Below are 21,309 nucleotides of genomic sequence, written 5' to 3' on the forward strand. Positions count from 1 at the left end.
AGCTCATTTCCGACCCCTCCCTCCCCCTCTATCCAAATTGGTCATGGGTTTAAAGGGAAAAAATTATAAATGTGAGGAATACAGATGTTTAGAGTCAGATTGCATGAAATTCAGCAGTTCAAGATCTTGGATTCCCTCTTTTCTTTTTTAATTTTTTTTAAATTATTAATATCATTTGTTAATTTTCTTCCACAGCTCCACAACTTTCTAACTAAATGTTTTGGATAAAGAATTATTCTAGGACTACAATCTTTACCACACTCTTTCCCATAACTATCTTATGTGGCAAATTGAGACTGACTACTTATCAGTGTTATCACTTTCACATAGATCTATCACTCACAGTCTGTCACATTATAGTTGTGGCAAAATTATGATACAAAAGATTGTGGTCCTAAATTTTCTCATAGATACATACAATAATTATGTATGTTGGTGTACAGTTGTCCTTTTGCTGTTAACAAAGGATTCACAATGCTTCTCGCATGCTTATCTTACCCATCCATATGCTCGATGACATTATGTTATTCTTCTTGTTACAGTAATGGCAAAAAAATAGGACTTGGGCTTTCATCAATTTCGCATAATACTTCGATGTCCTCTGTCGGTGGAAGATTGTGGGTTAGTTCAGGGTAGTTTCTTGAAAACTTAACACCAGCCCGAAAGAATGGTCCACGAAGAACAGTGCAGATGAGTCTCTAGCCTGCAAAGAGGATATTGGCCCAAAGCCCAGAAGAAGAGGGAATTGAAGATACAACTAACACCTATCAAGTAACAAGTAGTCAACATGGGAGTACAGTAAAATATTAAGGCCTCTCTCTGTTTCTCGTCGTTTTCCCTTTCCTCCGGCAAAAAGTTAACTCTCTCTCTCTCTCTCTCTCAAATTCTCATTCATTCCAAACTTAGTCATTGACTCAATTTTTTGCTCACATTTTGAAGTGTCATTTCTCTCAATACATTGCCATGGAATCCAATGAAACCCGTTCCACTAATCAACCACAACCAAATCAAACTCTCCCCCCAACATTAAAACGGAAACCAATTCTGTTATATATATCATCCATTCTTGTTCTCTTTCTAGCAATCTCATTCACTTTCACCAAAACAAACTTTTACAAAACCCAACACCTAAGATACACTCTCTCATCACATTCACACGCACACCCCACTTTTCTTCAAACCCTTCTAGGCTTTCTTAACCCAACCCCAAAACCCAAACAAGCCCCAGCACCAAAACCCATTTCCGTTTCCCCCTTTTGTGTGCTATGGATGGCTCCTTTTCTTTCAGGTGGTGGGTACAGCTCAGAAAGTTGGTCATATATCTTGGCCCTCCATGAACACATGAAAAACCCAATTTTCAAATTGGCCATTGAGCAACATGGTGATCTTGAATCACTTGAATTCTGGGAAGGCTTGCCAAAATATATCCAGAAGTTGGCATTTGAGCTTCACCAAACAGAATGTAGAATGAATGAGACCATTGTGGTTTGTCATAGTGAGCCTGGTGCTTGGAACCCTCCTTTGTTTGAAACCTTACCGTGCCCACCAGGTGCTTACCAAAATTTCAAGTCCGTGATTGGCCGGACCATGTTTGAGACTGATAGGGTGAATTTGGAACACGTTAAGCGCTGTAATCAAATGGATTATGTTTGGGTTCCTACTGATTTTCATGTATCTACATTTATTCAAAGTGGGGTTGATCCTTCTAAGGTGGTCAAAATCATTCAGCCTATTGATGTGAAGTTCTTTGATCCCCTCAAGTATAAGCCTTTAGACCTTTCTTATATAGGGAAATTGGTGTTAGGTACAGCAACCCGGAACTTGAATTCGAAAAAGGAGTTTATGTTTTTGAGTATCTTCAAGTGGGAGTATAGGAAAGGCTGGGATGTATTGTTAAGATCATACTTGAAGGAATTCTCTAGTGTTGATGGGGTTGCTTTGTATTTACTAACAAATCCATACCATTCTGATGGAGATTTTGGGAACAAGATAGTGGAGTTTGTGGAGGAATCTGGTATGGAAAAACCAGTAGCTGGTTGGGCTCCAGTTTATGTGATTGATACTCACATTGCTCAAACTGATTTACCGCGACTATACAAGGCAGTTAATGCATTTGTTCTTCCATCAAGAGGGGAAGGGTGGGGGAGGCCTCTTGTGGAAGCCATGGCAATGTCCTTGCCAATGATTGCCACGAATTGGTCTGGGCCGACAGAGTATTTGACAGAGGAGAACAGCTATCCATTGCCAGTGGATAGAATGAGTGAGGTTGTGGAAGGGCCATTCATAGGGCATCTTTGGGCAGAACCTTCAGTTGATAAGCTTCAAGTTCTAATGAGGCATGTGATGAATAATGTCGAGGAAGCTAAGGCCAAAGGTAAGCGAGCAAGGGAGGACATGATAAGAAGGTTCTCTCCTGAGATTGTTGCAGAAATTGTTACTAATCATATACAAGAAATACTTCAGAAGGTGAGTTAAAAATAGTTTTGGCTCTTTATGTTGGAGGTTGTATGCTCCTTATAATTGCTTTCTTGAACTTGGCCTGTCTAGCAACTGATCCTGTAATCAAGATGGCTTGTGTGGACTGTTGAAGGAGTTGGTTAATGTAATGATTTAATCTGGTTTCTCGGAGAAATAAAACTGAATGGATGGAATTTGACTTGGAGGTAGTCACCCTTCAAGAAGAAGAAGAAGAAAAAGAAGAAATGGAGACTTGAGAAAGAGAGAATTTGGGAGAGAAAAGTGAGAAATGTTATGACTTATTCCTTTAATGATGAAATGCTATGGATTACAAGTATTTATACAAGAGCTACTTGCAAGTCTTATTGGCTAAAATAAGCAACGAACAACTTGCAAGCAATTTGGCTCAATTTCTTAAACACTTCTTTCTATTGTAATTAACTTGTACTTGCTTGAGCACTGGACCCAAGCTTTGCCCAATTAACTTAGCTCCACTTCTTGCAATCTTGCAACTAACCTTGTGAACTTCTCCAATCTTGTTCACTTAGAGTTATACTTGCAATGCTCCCTTGGACCCATTACAGTTAAGTTGAGGCATATACCAAGCCATACAAGGAAGTTTCTCATGGGACATATTTTGATACCCAAATCTCATAATATTATCGTTAGCTCAAGAACCTCTCACTCTGTCTTTGTCTCGTGTGTGTACCGTTAATGTTCTCTGTTGAATTCATTTGGCTTTTAGATGGAGGAAGGTAATTTTCAGTTGCCACTGCTGTGTTTGTGTCTGATAAGTATGTGTATGTATGTGTATAATTTATATGAAACAATTTCAAGTCCATTGTTTTTTCAGCGAGTGTGACACTTTTGAATTCTGATTAGCTTTGTACAAGGTATTTTGTGAATTATTTGGGTGATAAATAGGTAAATGGAGTTTGTATTTGATAGTGATGGTACTAGAATATTTATAGAAAATTAAATTATAAACAAGATATGTATAAAACACATTAAATTATATATACAAATAATATAAATACATACTATATAAAATATAAAAATACATTTATATACTCAAAGCAGGATAAGGTGAGCTAGGGCGAAGCAAACAAAACCCATCTCCATCTCGTTCCTTCTTTGAGGTGGGAAAAAACCCACGCAGGAAGGAACGGGATAGGCAGGTTGAGAGGGATGGATAATTTTTGCCATCTCTACTTCTTTGGAGGTTTGTAGTGTCAGGATTCTAATGCAGTAGTGTTGCTCTTATAACAATTGTTTGTGAGATACATCGAAATCTAAATTCCACAGCAGGTTATCACATTCTCCTTCAACTTTATCATGAGTCTATTGAAGAGAACTCATTGTACCTAAGACATAACAAAATGTATCAATTGAGGAAAAACGGAATGTTGATTTGACCTAGGCAGGTTCTAGTGACAGTACTGTTTCTCTTATTACCTTTGATTCAATCTGACCATAAAAACATAGATAAAAGCCACAGATAGAATCATCTCAATAAACTTATGAGCTTTGCGAGTATTCGCATTGAAAAAAAAAAACACTCATCAGAATAGCCTAAGCTGTTGAATGACAGTATTTGAAACCAGTAAAACATCATTCATTTACAACGACTTGGACCTGCAAGCTGATATCCAGTATATATATCCCAGTCAACCATGGCTCATTAAATGACTTTCCTGTTTTGAACTAGCTCATTCGGTTAATTATTGGACTGCCTATCTGGAAGCAACCAAATAGTCAATACATCAATCATCAACCTAAGTTTACTGAAAATATGGAGCAAAAACTGTCATAACTTCTTTGTAAACAGGCTTCTTAGAATCCACTACCTGCACAGAATGGAAAAAAAGACCATTTAAGTAAACCACAAGACCAAAGTACGAATTCCAACCGTTTCTGAACCAGTAAAGAATTCTACTAAGATTGTAAGGTCTACCCACAAGCTCAACTACTTGTTCTGGAGACATCCATGACCATTCACCAAATTCAGCTTTCACAGTCCCATCACCCAAAAGATTGATTTCTTCCTCCTTCCCAGTAAATTTAAGAAGAAACCTGAGAGGGTTTTCAAGTTTGATGAAGTTAAACAGAAATTTACACACACAGGCATGTACATCTATGGAGATAATTTAAATCTAAAACTAGCCGGAAACCCACACAATGCATGAGAATATATAAATATTATGTAATGAGGTGCAGTATATAAAAAGTAACAATTACTTCAAGTATTATCTTCTTGTTCTTCTTTTTTAAGATTTTTATAAGTATTTTTTATTTTTTTTAATCTCTACAAATATATCATATTATTATTTTTTGTATGTTTGATTAATATTTTTTTAAGATGAATCATATTCTTCTAACTTTTTTTGTAGTGTGTTATATTTGCCTAACACACAACTAAACTTTATAAGTTTCAAATTTATTATTCAAAATTTTCAGGAATAAGAAGATTATCATAATAATAGAAACTCATCACAAAATTACAATGTTATCTTAACCAAAATTAAAATGAAATCAAAGGAATAAAAGACAGACTTTATAATAATTTATTACTCAAATAATTGGTAGGCATATTCAAATTCATAGTCATGTAGATTGTGTTTTGATATAAACTTAAATTCCTATTTCCAAAAAACTAAGTATTACCAAAATTTCAACCAAAGCAATAGAAAGAAGAAAAAAGACTGTGGTGGGAAATTTAAAAAACACAATACCAAAACACATATTAAAAAAAATCATCAACCTTAATGAAAGTTATAAAAAAGAACAAAAATCCACCAAAAGAAAGTAGAGAGAGAGAGTACTCACAGTTTTTCTTGGGAAAAATATGGATTGAATGGGAGAAATGATATCAATTTTATACAAAAGAAAATGGGGAGAAGAAGAGTTAAAATATAAGAAAGAGAAAAGGATGTGTCTGTCTTGCCGCTGATGTGGCTCAACAGGAGCGTAGCAACAATAAATGCTACGCTTTAGCTTTTAAATATATATATATATATATAGATATAGATAGATAGATTACTTGTGTATCTAAATTATATTCTACATGCTCCCAGCCAAAAAAAAATACGAAACTTTTTTCCCTAAAAAAGAATATGTTAGGTTGAATGCATCCAATGGCCTTAACTCAATTGACTCTGCCTAATCTGGACTCAGTTGCAGCCCTTCACTATATATACTGCATCTAACAATGTATTGCTGTATTCATATGCTCACCACTTCTGTGCTTGACCCTTAAGATTTTCCTTGACTTTAGGCCAGTCATATGTCAACCAATAAGGTACCTGCATTTGAAACCCAACTCAGGCCTGAACTTATTGCTAACAAAGGAACTGTAAGATTAAAATATCATGCATGAGTTGGACAGCAGCAGAGTATTAGTATTAAAAATTCTGATAGACTGACAGGAAGAATTAGCCAGTTAAAATGTAGCCCAGGTAAAGAAAAAAAGTCAGAATCCCCAATAAACCTAGAGGCTATGGCATGTCTGCTCACATACACAGAGAAGATTGGATATTAGACATTGGCATTCATTCAAAACTACAACACTAAACTTTAGCATAGAAATCCACTATTTTTGTTTCATATTTGGGAAATTTTGAAGTCTGCAAAGCCAAGAAAAATTGAATTTAGAGAGGCCTTAGAACATAGATGTAGTCCTAAGAGAGTAGGTCAACCAGTTGAGTAGGGTGGTTGATTAAGTCCAAAGTAATATGGACCACGATGCAAGCTCATTTGAGAGACTATTATAAAACTAGGATATAGGAATGATAGAGATATTTTAAGCTTATCAAAAAGAAAAAGAAGAAATATATATATATATATATATATATGTATGTATATATATATGTGTGTGTGTGTGTAATATGACCTAGGATTTGATCCTAGAATCCCCACATAAAAGTCATTCTACTCAGGCAGTGTGTGTTTGTTTTTTTTTTTTTTTTGGGGGGGGTGTGGTTGTTCTCTGGATGGGTGCTTGTGCATGCAAGTTTGCAAAGTTTGTGTGTGGCTATGGATGTATAGAAAGATAATTACCAACAAAGAGATAAAATGCAAGAAAAAGATAACTTGAATTTGGAATCATGCCTGCTCTTAGACATTATACCTAGAAAATATCAGCTCTTCAAGGCATTGCCATTTTTGAATGATAAAATTTGTTAAAGCAAGCAAATATAGAGAGGTGATCAATGCTAATTATCAGTGGCATCAGAAAGGCAGGAACAAAATCTACTCCCATTGAACTCCACAAGTGCTAGAAGCTAAAACTTGCTTGGTAATTTCTACCTGAACCAAGGGGATATTAAGTTTTAATTATTTGATGGCTACATATTGTTCTTGTTAAATTATCAATTGTCCCAAACGTTTAAGCTATTAGGAAATGATGAATTTAATCACTTAATCATAATTCTAACACTTCCCCTCACTTGTGGGCCTAAACTTCCCCTTAATAAGTGGGGGCCCAACAAGTGAGAATTTAACATTTTAAATGGGAGATAGAGTGAAGACAGGGATCAAACTCAGGATCTCTTACTCTGATACCATATTAAATTACCGATTATCCCAAAAGCTTAAACTATTAGGAAATGATGAATTTAATCACTTAACCATAATTCTAACAATTCTAAAAGGAGTACAAGGGCTCACATGCCGAAGAGTTAAAATACTTTATACGAGGGCTAAGCTTGTTCTCTCTCTCTCTCTCTCTCTCTCTCTCTCTCTCTCTCTCTCTCTCTCTCTCTCTCTCTCTCTCTCTCTCTCTCTCTCTCTCTCTCTCTCTCTCTCTCTCTCTTAGAATTAAGAAAATCAGCCGATAAGAATAGTGGAAACTACAAATGGTAGACCATAAAATCAATCCCAACTTCAAGGCTAATAAAAGGTGGGTTGTACTAGGTTTTTACCCTAGATAGTTTTGGGTTCTATGAGTGAGGAATCAAGGGCTGGTTGCGAGGTTTCAACTTTCAAGTTTCTGGAAATTAAAGAGAAAAGTTTCTAGGCATCAAAACTAGTTCTCCTAAGCATCACACTTAGGTTTCCTTGGCATCACGCCTTGGAGAAGGATTGCATCACACAACCTTCATAGCATAATTGCTGCAATTTTCTCATAAAACTAGTTCTCTCCAATGAATAAAATATTGTTTACGTCAATATATGTAGCCAACTAAACCTAACCCTATCCGGCTCCATTGGCATTGACTACTAATTCTAGGTAATTAAAACCCAAAAATAAAACCTAATAACATATGAAAACCCATAATAAGATGCAAGGGACAAAAACTTCTGCCCACACCCAAAACCTGAGAATTACAAAAATACTCTAGACTTTTAAAATTAAATAAAACTAAATTATACTAAACCAGCAACTTTCTAATGTAAAGAAACAAACCCGAATAATAATAATAGCTAAGGCAGCCTAGAGGAGTGTGCCCCCTTGGTTCATATTTTTAAATTGCTCTTTCGTGAGCAACACCACATGCATAACTAACTAAAGCCTTAAGCCCTTCTAATTGGAGATGGCTAGAGTCCTCTTTGCCATTCAACTCCATCTCGGTGCACAAACACCATAGTGCCAAGTAGTAGAGATGCTAAACAGAACTATTTACTTTCCTTTTTAATAAAAAGAAATCAAGTTCAATGTGTTTCCAACAACTATTTCCTTTCACATGCTTGGTTGAGTGGAATTGTGGAAAAGAGGAGAGGATTTCGTACCCCACGCCCTCTCTTTCTGTGGGGTTTGGAAGACAGGTGATTAAAATATTGAAGGTTCTAAATTGAAGGAACAGTCATGCCAAAGCTGTCATAATACCAGATGGAGTGTTAAAAAAAAAAAAAAGGAGGTTGACAAATCGGATTCCTTACCAGACAATGAAGATTGGTTCAGGATTTGTTAAGTCTTCCTATTTTAATTTCTCCATCAAAGCTGATCAATTTCTTAAAACCTATGTATAAGAGACCGTAAATTACAAGCTTTATACCAGAGAACTACTGAGGCTACTGAGAAATCGCTGGTTCAGTTACAAGCTTTATGCCAGAGAACTCTTTTTGATTGGTTTAGGTGCTAGGGTTCTTCGAATTGTTCTTCTATCATAGAGTTTCTTTCTTCTCTTAGAATTTCCCCTTGAGTTATTTTTCTTCGATGTTGTTTGTTGTTTTTGCTTTTGTTCACTATCATGAACATCATGTATTTTTTTTCATCATGATTAATATTACTCTTATTACCTATCAAAAAAGAAAAATAAGAAAGAGGGACCATCAATGCAGATATCCAAAGAAAAGTATAAACAGGTTTATAAAGCAATTTCTATTGCAATCTCACACATTCCTCAAGCGAGATGCATATTAAATATCTGAAAGAATTACACAAGCATACCAAAAATTTGTAATTAAGGAAGAGAAGTCCAAAATTCTTACCTCTGCAATAACTTCTGCTGAACTGATTCCTGTCTCTTCTTTTAATTCCCTGATGGCCGCACTTCTAGGATCTTCACCCTCATCGATACCACCCTATTAAAATAAAATGTACCAAATACCAATTACAATCTCATTTAAAAGAACCAAATTGTGAAAAGAGGAAAAACAAGTTTAGTAAAGACTATTCTGATGAGTGTTTTAATAACTATAAGTTCTAGTTCATTAACCACAGCCACAGAACATTGACACATTCATTTAAAAACTATGATGTTTTTTTAACATCACATATTTAACAGAAGACAGAAAGAGAAGCAGAAAAAAAATTAAAGAATAGAAAAGAAGTCTTAGTTTTGGTTTCAATTCTCCAAATTTTAGCTATGAATAACTGAAGACAGGCTCACACCAATCCAGAAAACACTTAATATATACCCAGATTGTAAATAGACCCAGTGGCTGATGCCATAAAATGGTTGCTTACATCAAGAAACAAGAATTGGAGATAGACTCAAGAGATTATCACAGTACTTGTAAATTGTATGGCCCCAAATTTCCAATAGTTGTACAGTTCTAAAATTCTAATACCAACCTAGCATTAAAATTTCATGAAACCAAAAGAACAGCTACCCCCAACACAATCACTAAAAAAGTTCATAATGAATTCTGAAAAGAAAAAGATAAACAAATACATAATAAGACATAAAAAGGTTTTATAAAATTGCAGTTAGAGAATGTAAAATAACAATCTAAATTGCATATGAAAGCATTAGAAACTTGGAAAGTAGAATCCTAAGAATCGTGTCTAAAATTTCTTTCTCATGCATAAAGTTATATATTATTGTTGTCATTTGAACAGTTCTGAATAAGCAACATAGAGGTGAGGGCTCATGCATGTGGATGATTTTCAGACTTTTTTGTCACAGAGAAAATACATTGTAAAAGCAGGTATGGCCTTGACATAAATGCAGCTCCACAAAATTGAATAAACCAGTAATTGTACCTTTAAAAAAAGATGAACTCATCCACTTTATCTATTATCTCAATCGGTATACAGATAAAACATTGTAAATTCCATGAACCCTTTGGAAAGACTGCGGTAATAATTATATGCTAGACTTGTCCGTGACATGATGATGATGTCTTATTAAATTGCAATTTGGTAAAGAATATACATCAAGTTTGGCAATATTTTATAAAGCATGCAAAATTGTTTTCTGGATCTGATAGTAGCAAATCTTAAAATTTTCTATTAAATATCTCAGCCCTTATATATAAGTTAATTAAAGACAAGGAATTCATAAACATTTTTGAATATGGTAAACTTTTGCTAAGTTTTACATTCCCCTTTTATGATTTCGAAGCTTCTGTCATCAGACCACCCTGCATTTCAATTTCCCAAATTTCCTATTTTAATGTCAGATAATATGATAGGAGGAACCCACATAGTACCAGACAAAGAAATCACTAAGCATGTGTACAAAGCTGTCATATAACTTCCCTCAATTGTCATTCAAAAGCTCTACATTAACTCCATAAATATTAGTGTATATGAATCCAGATGTAGGCCCCATATGCTGTATTAGCATTCAAATTGAAAATGCTGAATTTACAGGCTCAGATCACACTTTTCTTTTCATCAAACAAGTTACATGCTGAGATTAAACATTAACTTTCTACATACAACAACCGTCACAGTCTCTACTTCAAGCACATACTAAAATAAATTTTGTATTGAGTTCCAAAAATTATGGTTGGAACCAAAACTTGGGATTCCTTTTATTAACACAATATCAACACACATATTGTCTTTATCATCCCTCCTTTGTTGTGGGTCATTATTATTGTATCACTCAACCCTCAAGTCACCAACTCCAAACACAAGAAAAATTTTAAATATCAGCTCCATTTGTTTCAATCTAGAACAATTCTCAACTCAAATCACCAACTCCACACACAAAACATAACTTGGAAAGAACTCAGGTCCATCAAATACAAGTGGGGTCTTGTCTATTTCTCATGTTATTTTTATATCTTAAATTAACGCAGCAAGCAAAAACAAAGCTATTTAGTTTCAAAAACAATCAAACTAAATACCTCAATATAAAACCCAAAAAATAAAAAAATAAAATAAAATTACCTGAGGCATTTGCCAAACATTGGGTCTATTTAGCCTTGAAGCTACAAAAATCTGCAGCTCAAAAAAAAAACCTTATATTATATATTTCACGCCACAGATACATATAAATAGACATATAGAGAAGACAGAGATAGAGAGATAGGATATAGTGTACCTTTTTAGAAGAATTGATGAGACAAATACCAGCGTTTTTCCTATAACCTTGGGGAGGGGAATCCATGGATGATGATTATGAAAGAAAAAAAAAAATCCTTTTCCTGCGATATCTACTAGTATTGGCTTTTGTTTTTGAGCATCTACTAGTATTAATCAAGTCAATTAATACTAGCATTGACTTAATTATCGGTCATTCACTCATTTCTTTTGTTGTATCAGTGTATGAAAAATAGAGTCTTGGAATTTCTTGTACATATTTGTTTTGTTTTTTTTTTTTTTTTTTTGATGGTCAATACGTAAATCATTTCATTTAAATGGGGCACAGGCCCAGCAAAGATACATCCAAACTAACTTGACAGGCTATCATTGTACAGCACTAGCATACCGTGCTAACAAATGGACAGCAGTAAACTCCTGCAGGCCACGTTTTGTACCTTCCACGACTTTCTGGATAGAGCTTGGAGGCGGGTTTTGGCTTGACATATTGTTTTTGGTTTCTCTTTTGGTTGTACATATTTTTGTGGGTACTTCATTTTTCTATTTTCTAATGAAGTAGTCTTCTCTTAATAAAATTTTTTGTTTTTTCCTATAAAAATATATATATATATATATTGGAATTCAATTGGTTTGCACTTCTTCATGTGTCCATAACATTCAAAGTTTAGTCCTCACTTTTTTATTGTAATTATTAAATTATTAAAAAAGAGAGGCCACTGGTTTTTTTTTTTTTTTAATTAATTTGAGAAACAAAATTTTCAAAATAGAGAGATTATAGTCTCTATTTATCTAAATAGCTTAAATGTAGCATTTATTTGTACTATACTAGAGTTAAGTCATATCAACATTCGCTTCATTATCTTATTTCTTCAACCTTTCTCCCTCCCTCACTTTTTCATCTCCCCACTACCTTTTACTTTAATATCACTCTTCATCTTTCCTTATTTTGTCTCTTCTTATTCACACTCTTTTACTATAAATTTGTTATTCTTTCTTCTATTCTCTGCATAGTTTTCCCTCACCAAAAAAAAAAAAAGTTATCTCTCTCTCTCAATTTTTTGGTTAATTTTTTATTTTCTTGCATTTCTGCTTTAGTATAATTGGGGTTTGTCATGAAATATCAAATATCAACCTATATTCAAAATATGACCAAAACTGTTACTTCACTTTCTGTACATATATAGGTGTGGGAGAGAATTTGGTAGATTGCTTTGTTTTGTCAATGGAAGAGAATTGCATATTGCAAATTGTTGATGATGTGATGCTAAGTCAAGGAAGCAATGAAGATATTCAAGCATTCGTTGAGCTTGCATTGAGATGCATCAAGAAGAAGGGAGATGAGAGGCCAGCCATGAGAGAAGTAATGCTAGAGTTTAGGCGGATACAACATCTCATATGGTCAAAACAAAATAATGAAACCGGTTCAGCTCGAACACCCTTAAAGTCATGTAACTGATTTGTCATTGTTGGCATTAGAAGCCCATTTTAGTGTCTACTAAGCTTGTAAAATAAACTTTATCATATTATTATATATTTGGGTAGGGGTTGGTTTCATTGGGATAGAAGCAACATAATATGATACTTAAGGACAATTTGCTTGGCATATTGTAATTAATTGCAGTATGATCTTCCTAATGCATTGTTGTCAATGACTGAATTGTCTCTGGCAATAATTTCATTGGCATACAGTCCAATTCTAGCTCAAATGCCCAAGCCACTGATGCAATACTCAATATTGTGTATATAAACACCTCTGTGTAATATATCAAATCAATATAGTGTAACAAATAGCATAGATCGTGTTAAAATTTTTTTTTTTAATCCTATTTGTTTTTATCTTCATTTTTTTTAAATAGTATAAAAGCCTATCAGTCCATGGCGGACCATTTACTACTCTATGCCTCAATTGAAGCATTCCTTTTCAAATCAAAGTTTCTTTTACCACCAAACTCATAATAAACATGAACTAATCAAATCCCCAATGAACCCCATTTTTTGTGTGTCAAAAGAACATTACTATTCACTCTATTTGGTGCAATTTCCATAGCAAGTATCTTCGTCGCCTTCCCAAGGTTCTTCATTTCAAATTCTGAAATTAGCTGGTCATCTCATCCAATTAGACGTTCAAAAATATTATTAGGTTTCTTAATTTGATAAGTGGACCTTCAATTTGAAAAAATCATTAAGAACATCAATAGCACAAATTTTGGCCTAAGTCCTAATCTTAACAATTTTAATTCTTTGAGTTATCCCAAATCTATGATGTTTTCTCCCAACTTCTGTTACCAAACCCTAATTGAATATCCCAATTACTTATTATTTCATCCAATGTAGTTACATCCTTACCAGATTGAAAAACCATAATTTTAATACTAAACCTAATACCTTACTATATCTTTTGTTAAATCCTGCAATGAAACTGTGACAAAATTAGAAGTTTAAATCTTTAATTGTGACCCTTAATTGCATTATGGAGCAATTAATTTGATGAATTGATAGACACAAAATTCCCAATCTATCTATATTCTATACATATCTAAAAGTTGAAACGTAATATTTATTGTTGTTACGTTCCTATTCAACCACATCATCGACCACGTCATTAGCCCCACTAGCTTTTTTTCCTCTTCCTTTTGCAATTAACATTTTCACATTTATTACTACATCACATAATATATATATATATATATATATATATTACTCTCTCTCTCTCTCTCTCTCTCTTAATTAATATTTCCCTAATTTTTTCTTTCCCATAAATTCAATTGACATTTAATTCAAACTTCCTTCAACTCTATGACTCTCCTTCTCCTCGATCAAGTAGTTATGAAAACCGTTCAATTGCCACTCTATTATATTTTTTTTTAACATAAATTCAATTGACCTTTAATTCAAACTTCCTTCAACTCTAACTCTCTCTCTCCCAAATCAAGTAGTTATGAAAACCATTCAATTGCTATTATATATTTGCAATTGTTCTACCCTACTTCTGCAAATTTGGAAAGTCCCTCTTGTAAGGTGGTGGGCCTTGTTTGTAATGTTGGGCTGCTTCCTACTGCACTAGGCCCGAGTTTTCTGGATAAGGGAGTTGGGACCAGTCCAACTGGAACCCCCTTGGTTCGACTTGTGCACAAACTACGTCACGTCTACCAGGCTTTGGTTATATGCCCATGGCAAGCAGAGCCGCTATAAAGAAGTTATGGCGGGTAGATATAATACGGATAACACAAAAAAATACAATCACTACTTTTAGCCACAATAAATAAAAGTGAGCAACAAAAGGCTCTCCGTACACAGAATAAGCCAAGTAAAGGATAAACAAAGTTAGTAAAATCAAAGTGTTAGTCTGCCATGCCAAGTAATACACGAGATTGAAACCAAGAAAGGAAAACCGTTCCCTCAACACGAGTAATCTCAGAAAAGAAATTAATTGTTTTGAGGGAACAGGCCTAAATGGTCTATGCCCAAATACAGATCTTTTGCCTTTTATAGAGAGCAAGGCTATTGAGGGAGAGATGAAATCAACCTATTGGTGCATGCATGCCGTTCTAAACTCTCTATTTTTTCTTTCTCTTGTTACTCCTTACTTTTCTTTTCTTTTGTTTTACTTCCTTTCCTTCTCAATGCTTACTTCTGGGTTATGGTTTTTCCTAGAAATTCCTATTACTTTGATTTTTCCAATTTTTCCTCCCCCCTTCAATGCACATCGAGGGGTCCTTTATATAGAGCCCGCCGTGATTGGTATTTACTGTTTTAGCCCTTAACTGCCTTTGTCTGGTGTGGGTGTCCTTGCCGACCACTTACTGGTTGTCAGTTATTCAGCCATCACCACTTACCTGTGCTGGCTGTGCCGCTCCCCTCTGCCAGACAAAGAAGGCTATTTTGTTTGTTTGCTTGCTGTGGCTTTTCTACCCATTACAATGTGTGTGCTCTCTCTCTCTATCCCTCATGGCATGCACCTAGTGGTTCTAACTCATCATTTCTTCTTTTGGGTGGCATATTATCCCAGCAGGACATTTCCCCCAAAAGAGCTTGAGCAAGAACCCCATAATAGGTTTTTTCCCTCTCTCCACCACCAGATCATGCCCTCTTTTACCTCTGACCCATAACCCACTACTTCTTATATTGGCTGGGTACAGGCTGGTGGTGCCTGGGTCTTGTGCATGCTTCACCTTATTTGCCTGCTGCTCATGCATTTACCGTGATCTGGAGATTGGTCTATATGCTCTGCCGTGCACTTTTGGCTTCTTATGGCGTGGGTTGTTTTCTAATCTGCCATTCTTTATGACTTGCTTCTTTTAGGGGTTGGGCCTTGTCGAATCATGGGCCTTCCTTCCCTCGACCTACTTTGTATTCACTCTGTGGCCTTATTAGCATTTCCTGTCATACCACTCTATTATTCCTACTATAATGTTGTTTGACTCAATTCTGCTGGACTTCTTTGGGCCTGCTGTGTATTTCCCTCCTAGTGACTCAGTGCGTTCACTGGGCCTTTTCTTATATTGTCTGCAGGCTCCCGTGTCCGATTTCCCTCTTAGCCATCCTTAGCCCATTTGCTTTCCTTGGGCTTCCTTGGCCCTTATCCAATCTTGCTTTCCCATGGGCCTTTACTAACTCTCTTGGGTTTCCTTGGCCCAATTACTTTATACCTTATTCTTGGGGCTGATGGGTCTTTCATTAGCCCCTTACTCTCTTTGCTTGCATTACTTTGAGCCTATTGTAGCCCATTCTTGCTTTTCAACATACTGCCTATGAGTTTGCTTCTTCTCTCTTTCCAGGCCCATTCAACCTCGTTTGCTTCCTCAAGACCCACTTTATGAGCCCGTGAGCCGTTCATTCCTGCAACTTGAGCTCAATGGCTTTTTCTTGCTTGCTAACTTTGGTGTGCCCGTGTTGCTGGACTTTTTCTCTTATTGGGCTTGTCAAAATTAGCCTCAACACCTCTCAAGTAAGTTCTTTTTTTTTTTTTTTTTATCCCCTATATTCTTTAGGTTTTTCTAGTAAACCTAAAGGATATAGTAAATTACTCTCAAAGCCATGGTGAAGAATATAGTAAAAGAATTGCAGTGAGATCTAGCTACCATTGTTTATTCAAGTCTCACTCTTTTGGAGCTCATGATTGGAAACAAAATACAGTTGCATAAGCAATAATGGAGTTGACATTGATACTTTCGAGTTACGTCTGAGTAGGCTTCATTGGAGCTGTTTTTTCCATTGCTACAATTTTTTCATACAATGCTACTTTAAGTCCACCAAAGAAATGTACTCATCTTTAAGTATTAGTTTTCCCTAAATCGTTTTCACTAAGAAATTCAAAGGTTTTGACATATTTCAATATCCAATGACCATTAAAACTCCAACAAGAAGTGCTGCATTTTGCGTTGAATTTATTGTTGTATATATAGGTATATACAAGGATAGGTTGTAATAATGATGTTTGAGTTCAGAGAATATGATTTCATAAAGTGAAAATTCAAGTTCTAGAATTTTCTAAGTGAAAATTCGAAAATCAGTATTTTCGATTGGTCAAAGCTTTGGCTCGATCGATCGAAAATGGTAAGAAAATAATCCTGGAGTCTATGGATGTCTCGATTGCTCTTCAATTCCTGTTCAACCGATCAAAAAGAGCACTCAATTAATCGAATGTAATTTTCAATCGATCGAAAATCGTGAAATAGGATTTTTAGCCGAATTTTTTGGTGACTATTCAAAAAGGTTGAAGAGGTTTCAAACCTTGTTAACGGTTTTATGAAACATTTTAACTCTTCATACGTGCCTTTTGATGAAACATAACCCTATGGGTATAAATAGAGGATTACGTTCACTTGAAATCCTGTGGTCATTCTCCAAAATTGCTATTTGTAGAACCCAACATCTTGGTTGTATCATAGGGACAAATTTGCTTTAGCAACAAAAGTGTGGGGGGAAAATATTGTTTAAGGAAAATGATATAGTGTCTCCAAGTAATCTATTTTTTGTTTGTCTTTTGTGTTAACCTTGTTCTTCCATTATTATTTTGTGTAATATCCCCAACATCTATATATACTACTTATCACAGGATAATAAGGTGGGTGATAGAAGAAGAAAATAAATTTAAGAGAAGGCAAAAAGGTTCAATCGGTAATCCATGACATGTCCAATAAGTGTTATACACTTGGATATCCAATACCAACGTTGATTTCTCTTATAATTTTAACACTATTGATCAAATTGTATGACAAACATGATGAGCATTGACACTTCAGGAATTGTTTCACTATAGGAACTGCAAAAAAAAAAAAGGATTTTAGGGAATAGAAGTAGGGAATCACCTTGCATTTTAGGATTTGTGATATTTTAGTTTATTTAGTACCTAACCTATTCCTTATTTCTTTTTTTCCTTTTCTTTTTTTTCCCCAGTTAGCTATGGCCTATCTGAGATAGCAAGTGATTGACAAGCTGAAGTTCACCAAATTTGTAGATTATTTATTTCTTTCATTTTTTTTTCCTCTTTGATTATAAAATTTTGAGATGTGATTTTTGTGTTTTGGATATAAAGGAGAGAACATTTGGATTTTTATGAGATTTTATTTATTATTAAACTTTTGAATCATGGTTTTGTTGGGCTTTGGGATTGGGTCCTAAAAGTGTTTGTATACATTTTTTCTATTTGATATGAGGGTGAAAATTTTGGATATATATTAGGTTTTAAATTATAGTTTTGCAGGGGATTGGTTTGGGAAAATTTTTCACATTTTTGTGTTTTTTTTTTTAATTATAAATTTTGAGATACGTTTCTATATCTTAGGTATTAAAGGTAACCTTTTTTATTTCTCCAAAAATATGGATTTATTGTATTTTAGGTCTTGAAAGTAGTTGCTTCATTTGTTCTCTGACTTATCCATTTTTTATATACGTTTTCTATGCTTTTGATATTTGAGAGAGAAAGTTTGGATATTAAGAAATTTTTTCAAATTTCTAACATAGCTTGTGTACAAAATTACGTCAATAAATATTATATGAGAAATAATATTTTTATGCTTCACCTTTTAAATTTTTTATTAAGATTGTTTTTTTTTTTTTTTTTCCTTTTTTTCATTCTTTCTTGCTACTTTACTTTAAGTGAACGAATCATTGTATTTCTTATAACTTTATTTTGGTTTAATACTTTTTGGTGTTGTGTTTTTTGAGTTCCCTATCACAAGTCCTCTCTCTCCCACTTATAGCTTTTGTTTAATTATTGTTTGAGTTAATACTTAGCCATTGTGGAAGTGAGATTTTAAATAAATAAATTAAAAAAAATATATATATATATATATATCAAAAAACAATCTTTTTTTTTCTTTGAGAATGAACCTGTAAGGGCGGAATTTGGGGCCCAGGCCCAGCAAGCAGGCGATTCTGGCCCAAAAGACCCTCAACAATGAATTTGTAGAGAGTGGGTTGTAGAACTAGGTATAGACAGAGTAAACGTAATTGTTAGTAAGCCATGCAACCATTTGAACGTGGGGATGTTTTATTAAGTTTCCTGGGATAACAGTTCATGGGACAATATCTTATGCTTTGTTTACAGAACTTCTCTCTCTTTCTCTCTCTTTTTCTCTCTTTTTCTTCCTCCTCCATTAGTCATGGGGACTTTCTTCTCTTATATATCGTCCTTAAATTGGTAATGGCCCTACACTTGTTAACCATCTGGGCCTCTACTTGAGTGCCTGTCTCATAGGACACCCCCCCCTTTTCTGTGAGTTGCACTGGCCAAGATAATACTATTCTCCTGTCTTTTCTACATTAATGCGGCTGGAAAAGTAGCTTCCTTGCATTTAATGCGGCAGTTGTGGTTGCTCCCTAAGCGTCTAGCATTTCCCCTCGATTTGAGATGATTTCCCACCGTGTGAAGGGTGTGCGTTAGACTCCTATTTGGTGCGTCCGAGGAGACACTCCTCCTCGGACGCCTCTTAAACAAGCCCGGTCCGGCCCAACAGGGTTGGGCTGGAAGTCCTCTGGCTATGTCTTCACTTCCTGTTATGGCTGGGCTCCGCATGGGTACCAAGGCCCACTGTTGACTGATGAATTTTACCCCCACAATAGCCCCTCAAAATTCCGACTCTTTCTTCTTGATCCGAGGAGGAAAGGCAGGATTTTGATACCTACTGGATAGTTCGCTGTGGATCCCCGCTTCACCCGTGCGGGGGTGTGCCCTCACGTGCCTCATTAATGCAACAGGCATTTAATGACCTGGTGGGGGATTAATTGCAGCTTTTGGAGCCTTACGCTCTTTCAATCCAACGGCTGGAGATCAGATCAACGGTGGACACTATTTCATTTGCTCTAGGCGGGAGCATGTCTGTCCAACTCCCTCTGAGTATATAAGGTTTTAAAGGCGTCCAGTATTCAGAACGTCTCAGCGCCTTCTCCTTCAGCACGCTCTTACCTTCGCCGTCATTCCCTTGAAGATTCCATCGAGTTTCTTACCCGTAAGTGCGCGCAATTTACCTTCTCCTTCTTTGTTACTCTTCTTTAGGCAAACTCCCTTCGTGTTGTCTAGGATTAGGGGGAATGGGTAGGCTTGAAAAAATGGTAGACTCTCCGTCCGGTATGGCGGGCTTCAAGGCGAAGTATCGTATTCCTCCGGAGGTAGGCCTAGAGTATTGCCACCAAGAGGAAATTTTGTTCAAGAGGAGAACAGGGGAGGTCGCAATTCCAATGATAGCCTTCATGGAAGGAGGAATGACGATTCCAATGGGGAGAATAACTAGGGACTACCTACGTGGTCATAGATTGGCCCCCCATCAGTGCACCGCGAACCTGTTCCGTATCCTGGGGTGCGCCGACGCCTTAAACGACCAGATGAACCTCGGCCTTTCATGGCACGACGTGGTTCATCTCTATGAATGCCATAAGCTCGGCGACTCATACTACTTAAAGTCCAGGACTGACGAAGTGAGGTTGATATCTTGCCTTCCCAAGTCCAGCAAAGGCTTGAAGGACGACCATCTGATCGTCTCCGGACCATGGCATGACGGCATTCACTGTCCGACTAGGGCGGGAACGCCAGATGGGGTGTTATAGAACTAGATTCCGTGAGGAGGACCCTAGTTTTAAGCTCTTCCCCCCCCCCCCCTTTTCTTTCTTTCTTTTTCTCTTTTTTTTTTTTTTAAATTTTAAAGTTGTTGGTTTGGTTGCATGCCTCCTCGGACTAACGTAAACCCTTTAACGGCCTTTGCAGACAAGGAGCGGACATCCCCTCGGCTGAGCTTGGTCAACGTCCCGGCTCTAAATTACCTCCTGAGATCTGAGATTTTCGTAAGTGAGGACGGACAATTGCGGTCGGCTCCTTTGATTTTGGACTACGTTCCCCTCACTCGATCCTTGGTAGACGCCGGCCAAGCTATAAGGGCTGGCAGTCCAAGATTGGCACGTATTGACGTATCCATACCAGGGTTCCTTGCTTCAACAGACTTACCTCCTGTTCAGCTGCCTGCCCAACGCACCTTTCCCGCAGTGGTTATCCCGGAGGAGGAGGCTGGTTCTTCGCATTCATCCTTAGAGGAACAAATAGACCAGTTCCAATTTACCGAGGAGGGAGAGGTGTCCGCCAGGGTAGTAGAGCTCTCGGACTTTGACGACGATTTAGACCGTGCTTCAGCGGCTCCTGACACTGGTTTAGTCATCGCACAAGTTGATATCAGCGAAGAGACTGAAGAAGAAGGAATGGATTTGAAGCCAAGGACTAGCCTCAGGGGCCTTCTATCTAACAGGAGCAAGGGGCAGTCCTCTAAGGACGTCTCGAAGGAACAAACTGCTCCTAAGGCTCCTGCTCCTCCTTTCCCTCTCACGTCGGACGCGGGGCTGCAGCCTATGCCTAGCTTAAGGCGAAAAAGGCCTGTAGAAGAAACAGAGGAGGGAGAGATTGGCCGTGAAAAGGCCAGGCCTCAGAAGAAGGGCAAAGAGACGAAAGAGCCCCGAGAGAAGAGGACTAGGTCCACTGACAGCCGAGGCGAGGCGGCCATTCGTAGGGAACAACGAACATGGTCACCGCGGATCGAATTAGGCGGCGCCCCAATCCCTTGGGATGCGACCCTATGGGAATCCCAACGAGGCCAGGCATCATTCTTGGCCGAGGCCCTACAGCAGCCTCTTCTCTTGCCTCGAGATAT

At 36.5% G+C, this 21,309-nt stretch overlaps 2 protein-coding genes across 2 annotated transcripts; one reads left to right on the plus strand and one right to left on the minus strand.

The window, feature by feature from the left end:
- The first annotated feature begins 541 nt into the window (after nucleotides 1-541).
- LOC126722223 (uncharacterized) lies at nucleotides 542-2,969 on the plus strand. The gene has a single exon (XM_050425374.1). It carries the CDS (start codon nucleotides 964-966, stop codon nucleotides 2,473-2,475), a length of 1,512 nt encoding a protein of 503 aa, XP_050281331.1. The 5' UTR covers nucleotides 542-963; the 3' UTR covers nucleotides 2,476-2,969.
- Nucleotides 2,970-3,939: 970 nt separating this feature from the next.
- LOC126722226 (nudix hydrolase 26, chloroplastic-like) lies at nucleotides 3,940-11,533 on the minus strand. Its single transcript, XM_050425381.1, has 6 exons — nucleotides 11,175-11,533; nucleotides 11,021-11,071; nucleotides 8,887-8,979; nucleotides 5,692-5,759; nucleotides 4,416-4,530; nucleotides 3,940-4,304 (listed from the first exon to the last, which is right to left on the minus strand). The coding sequence occupies exons 1-6, from the start codon at nucleotides 11,238-11,240 to the stop codon at nucleotides 4,239-4,241; spliced, it is 459 nt and encodes a 152-aa protein (XP_050281338.1). The 5' UTR covers nucleotides 11,241-11,533; the 3' UTR covers nucleotides 3,940-4,238.
- Nucleotides 11,534-21,309: the final 9,776 nt, after the last annotated feature.

The sequence above is a fragment of the Quercus robur genome, chromosome 4 (genome assembly GCF_932294415.1).
Source record: "Quercus robur chromosome 4, dhQueRobu3.1, whole genome shotgun sequence".
NCBI lineage: Eukaryota > Viridiplantae > Streptophyta > Magnoliopsida > Fagales > Fagaceae > Quercus > Quercus robur.

Coding starts and splice junctions, on each gene's coding strand:
- LOC126722226 (XM_050425381.1), bottom strand. CDS start 11,240: ATGGATTCCCCTCCCCAAGGTTATAGGAAAAACGCTGGTATTTGTCTC. Junction 11,072..11,174: donor TCATCAATTCTTCTAAAAAG/GTACACTATATC, acceptor TTTGAGCTGCAG/ATTTTTGTAGCTTCAAGGCT. Junction 5,760..8,886: donor CAGCAGAAGTTATTGCAGAG/GTAAGAATTTTG, acceptor TTTCAAATGCAG/GTACCTTATTGGTTGACATA.
- LOC126722223 (XM_050425374.1), top strand. CDS start 964: ATGGAATCCAATGAAACCCGTTCCACTAATCAACCACAACCAAATCAA.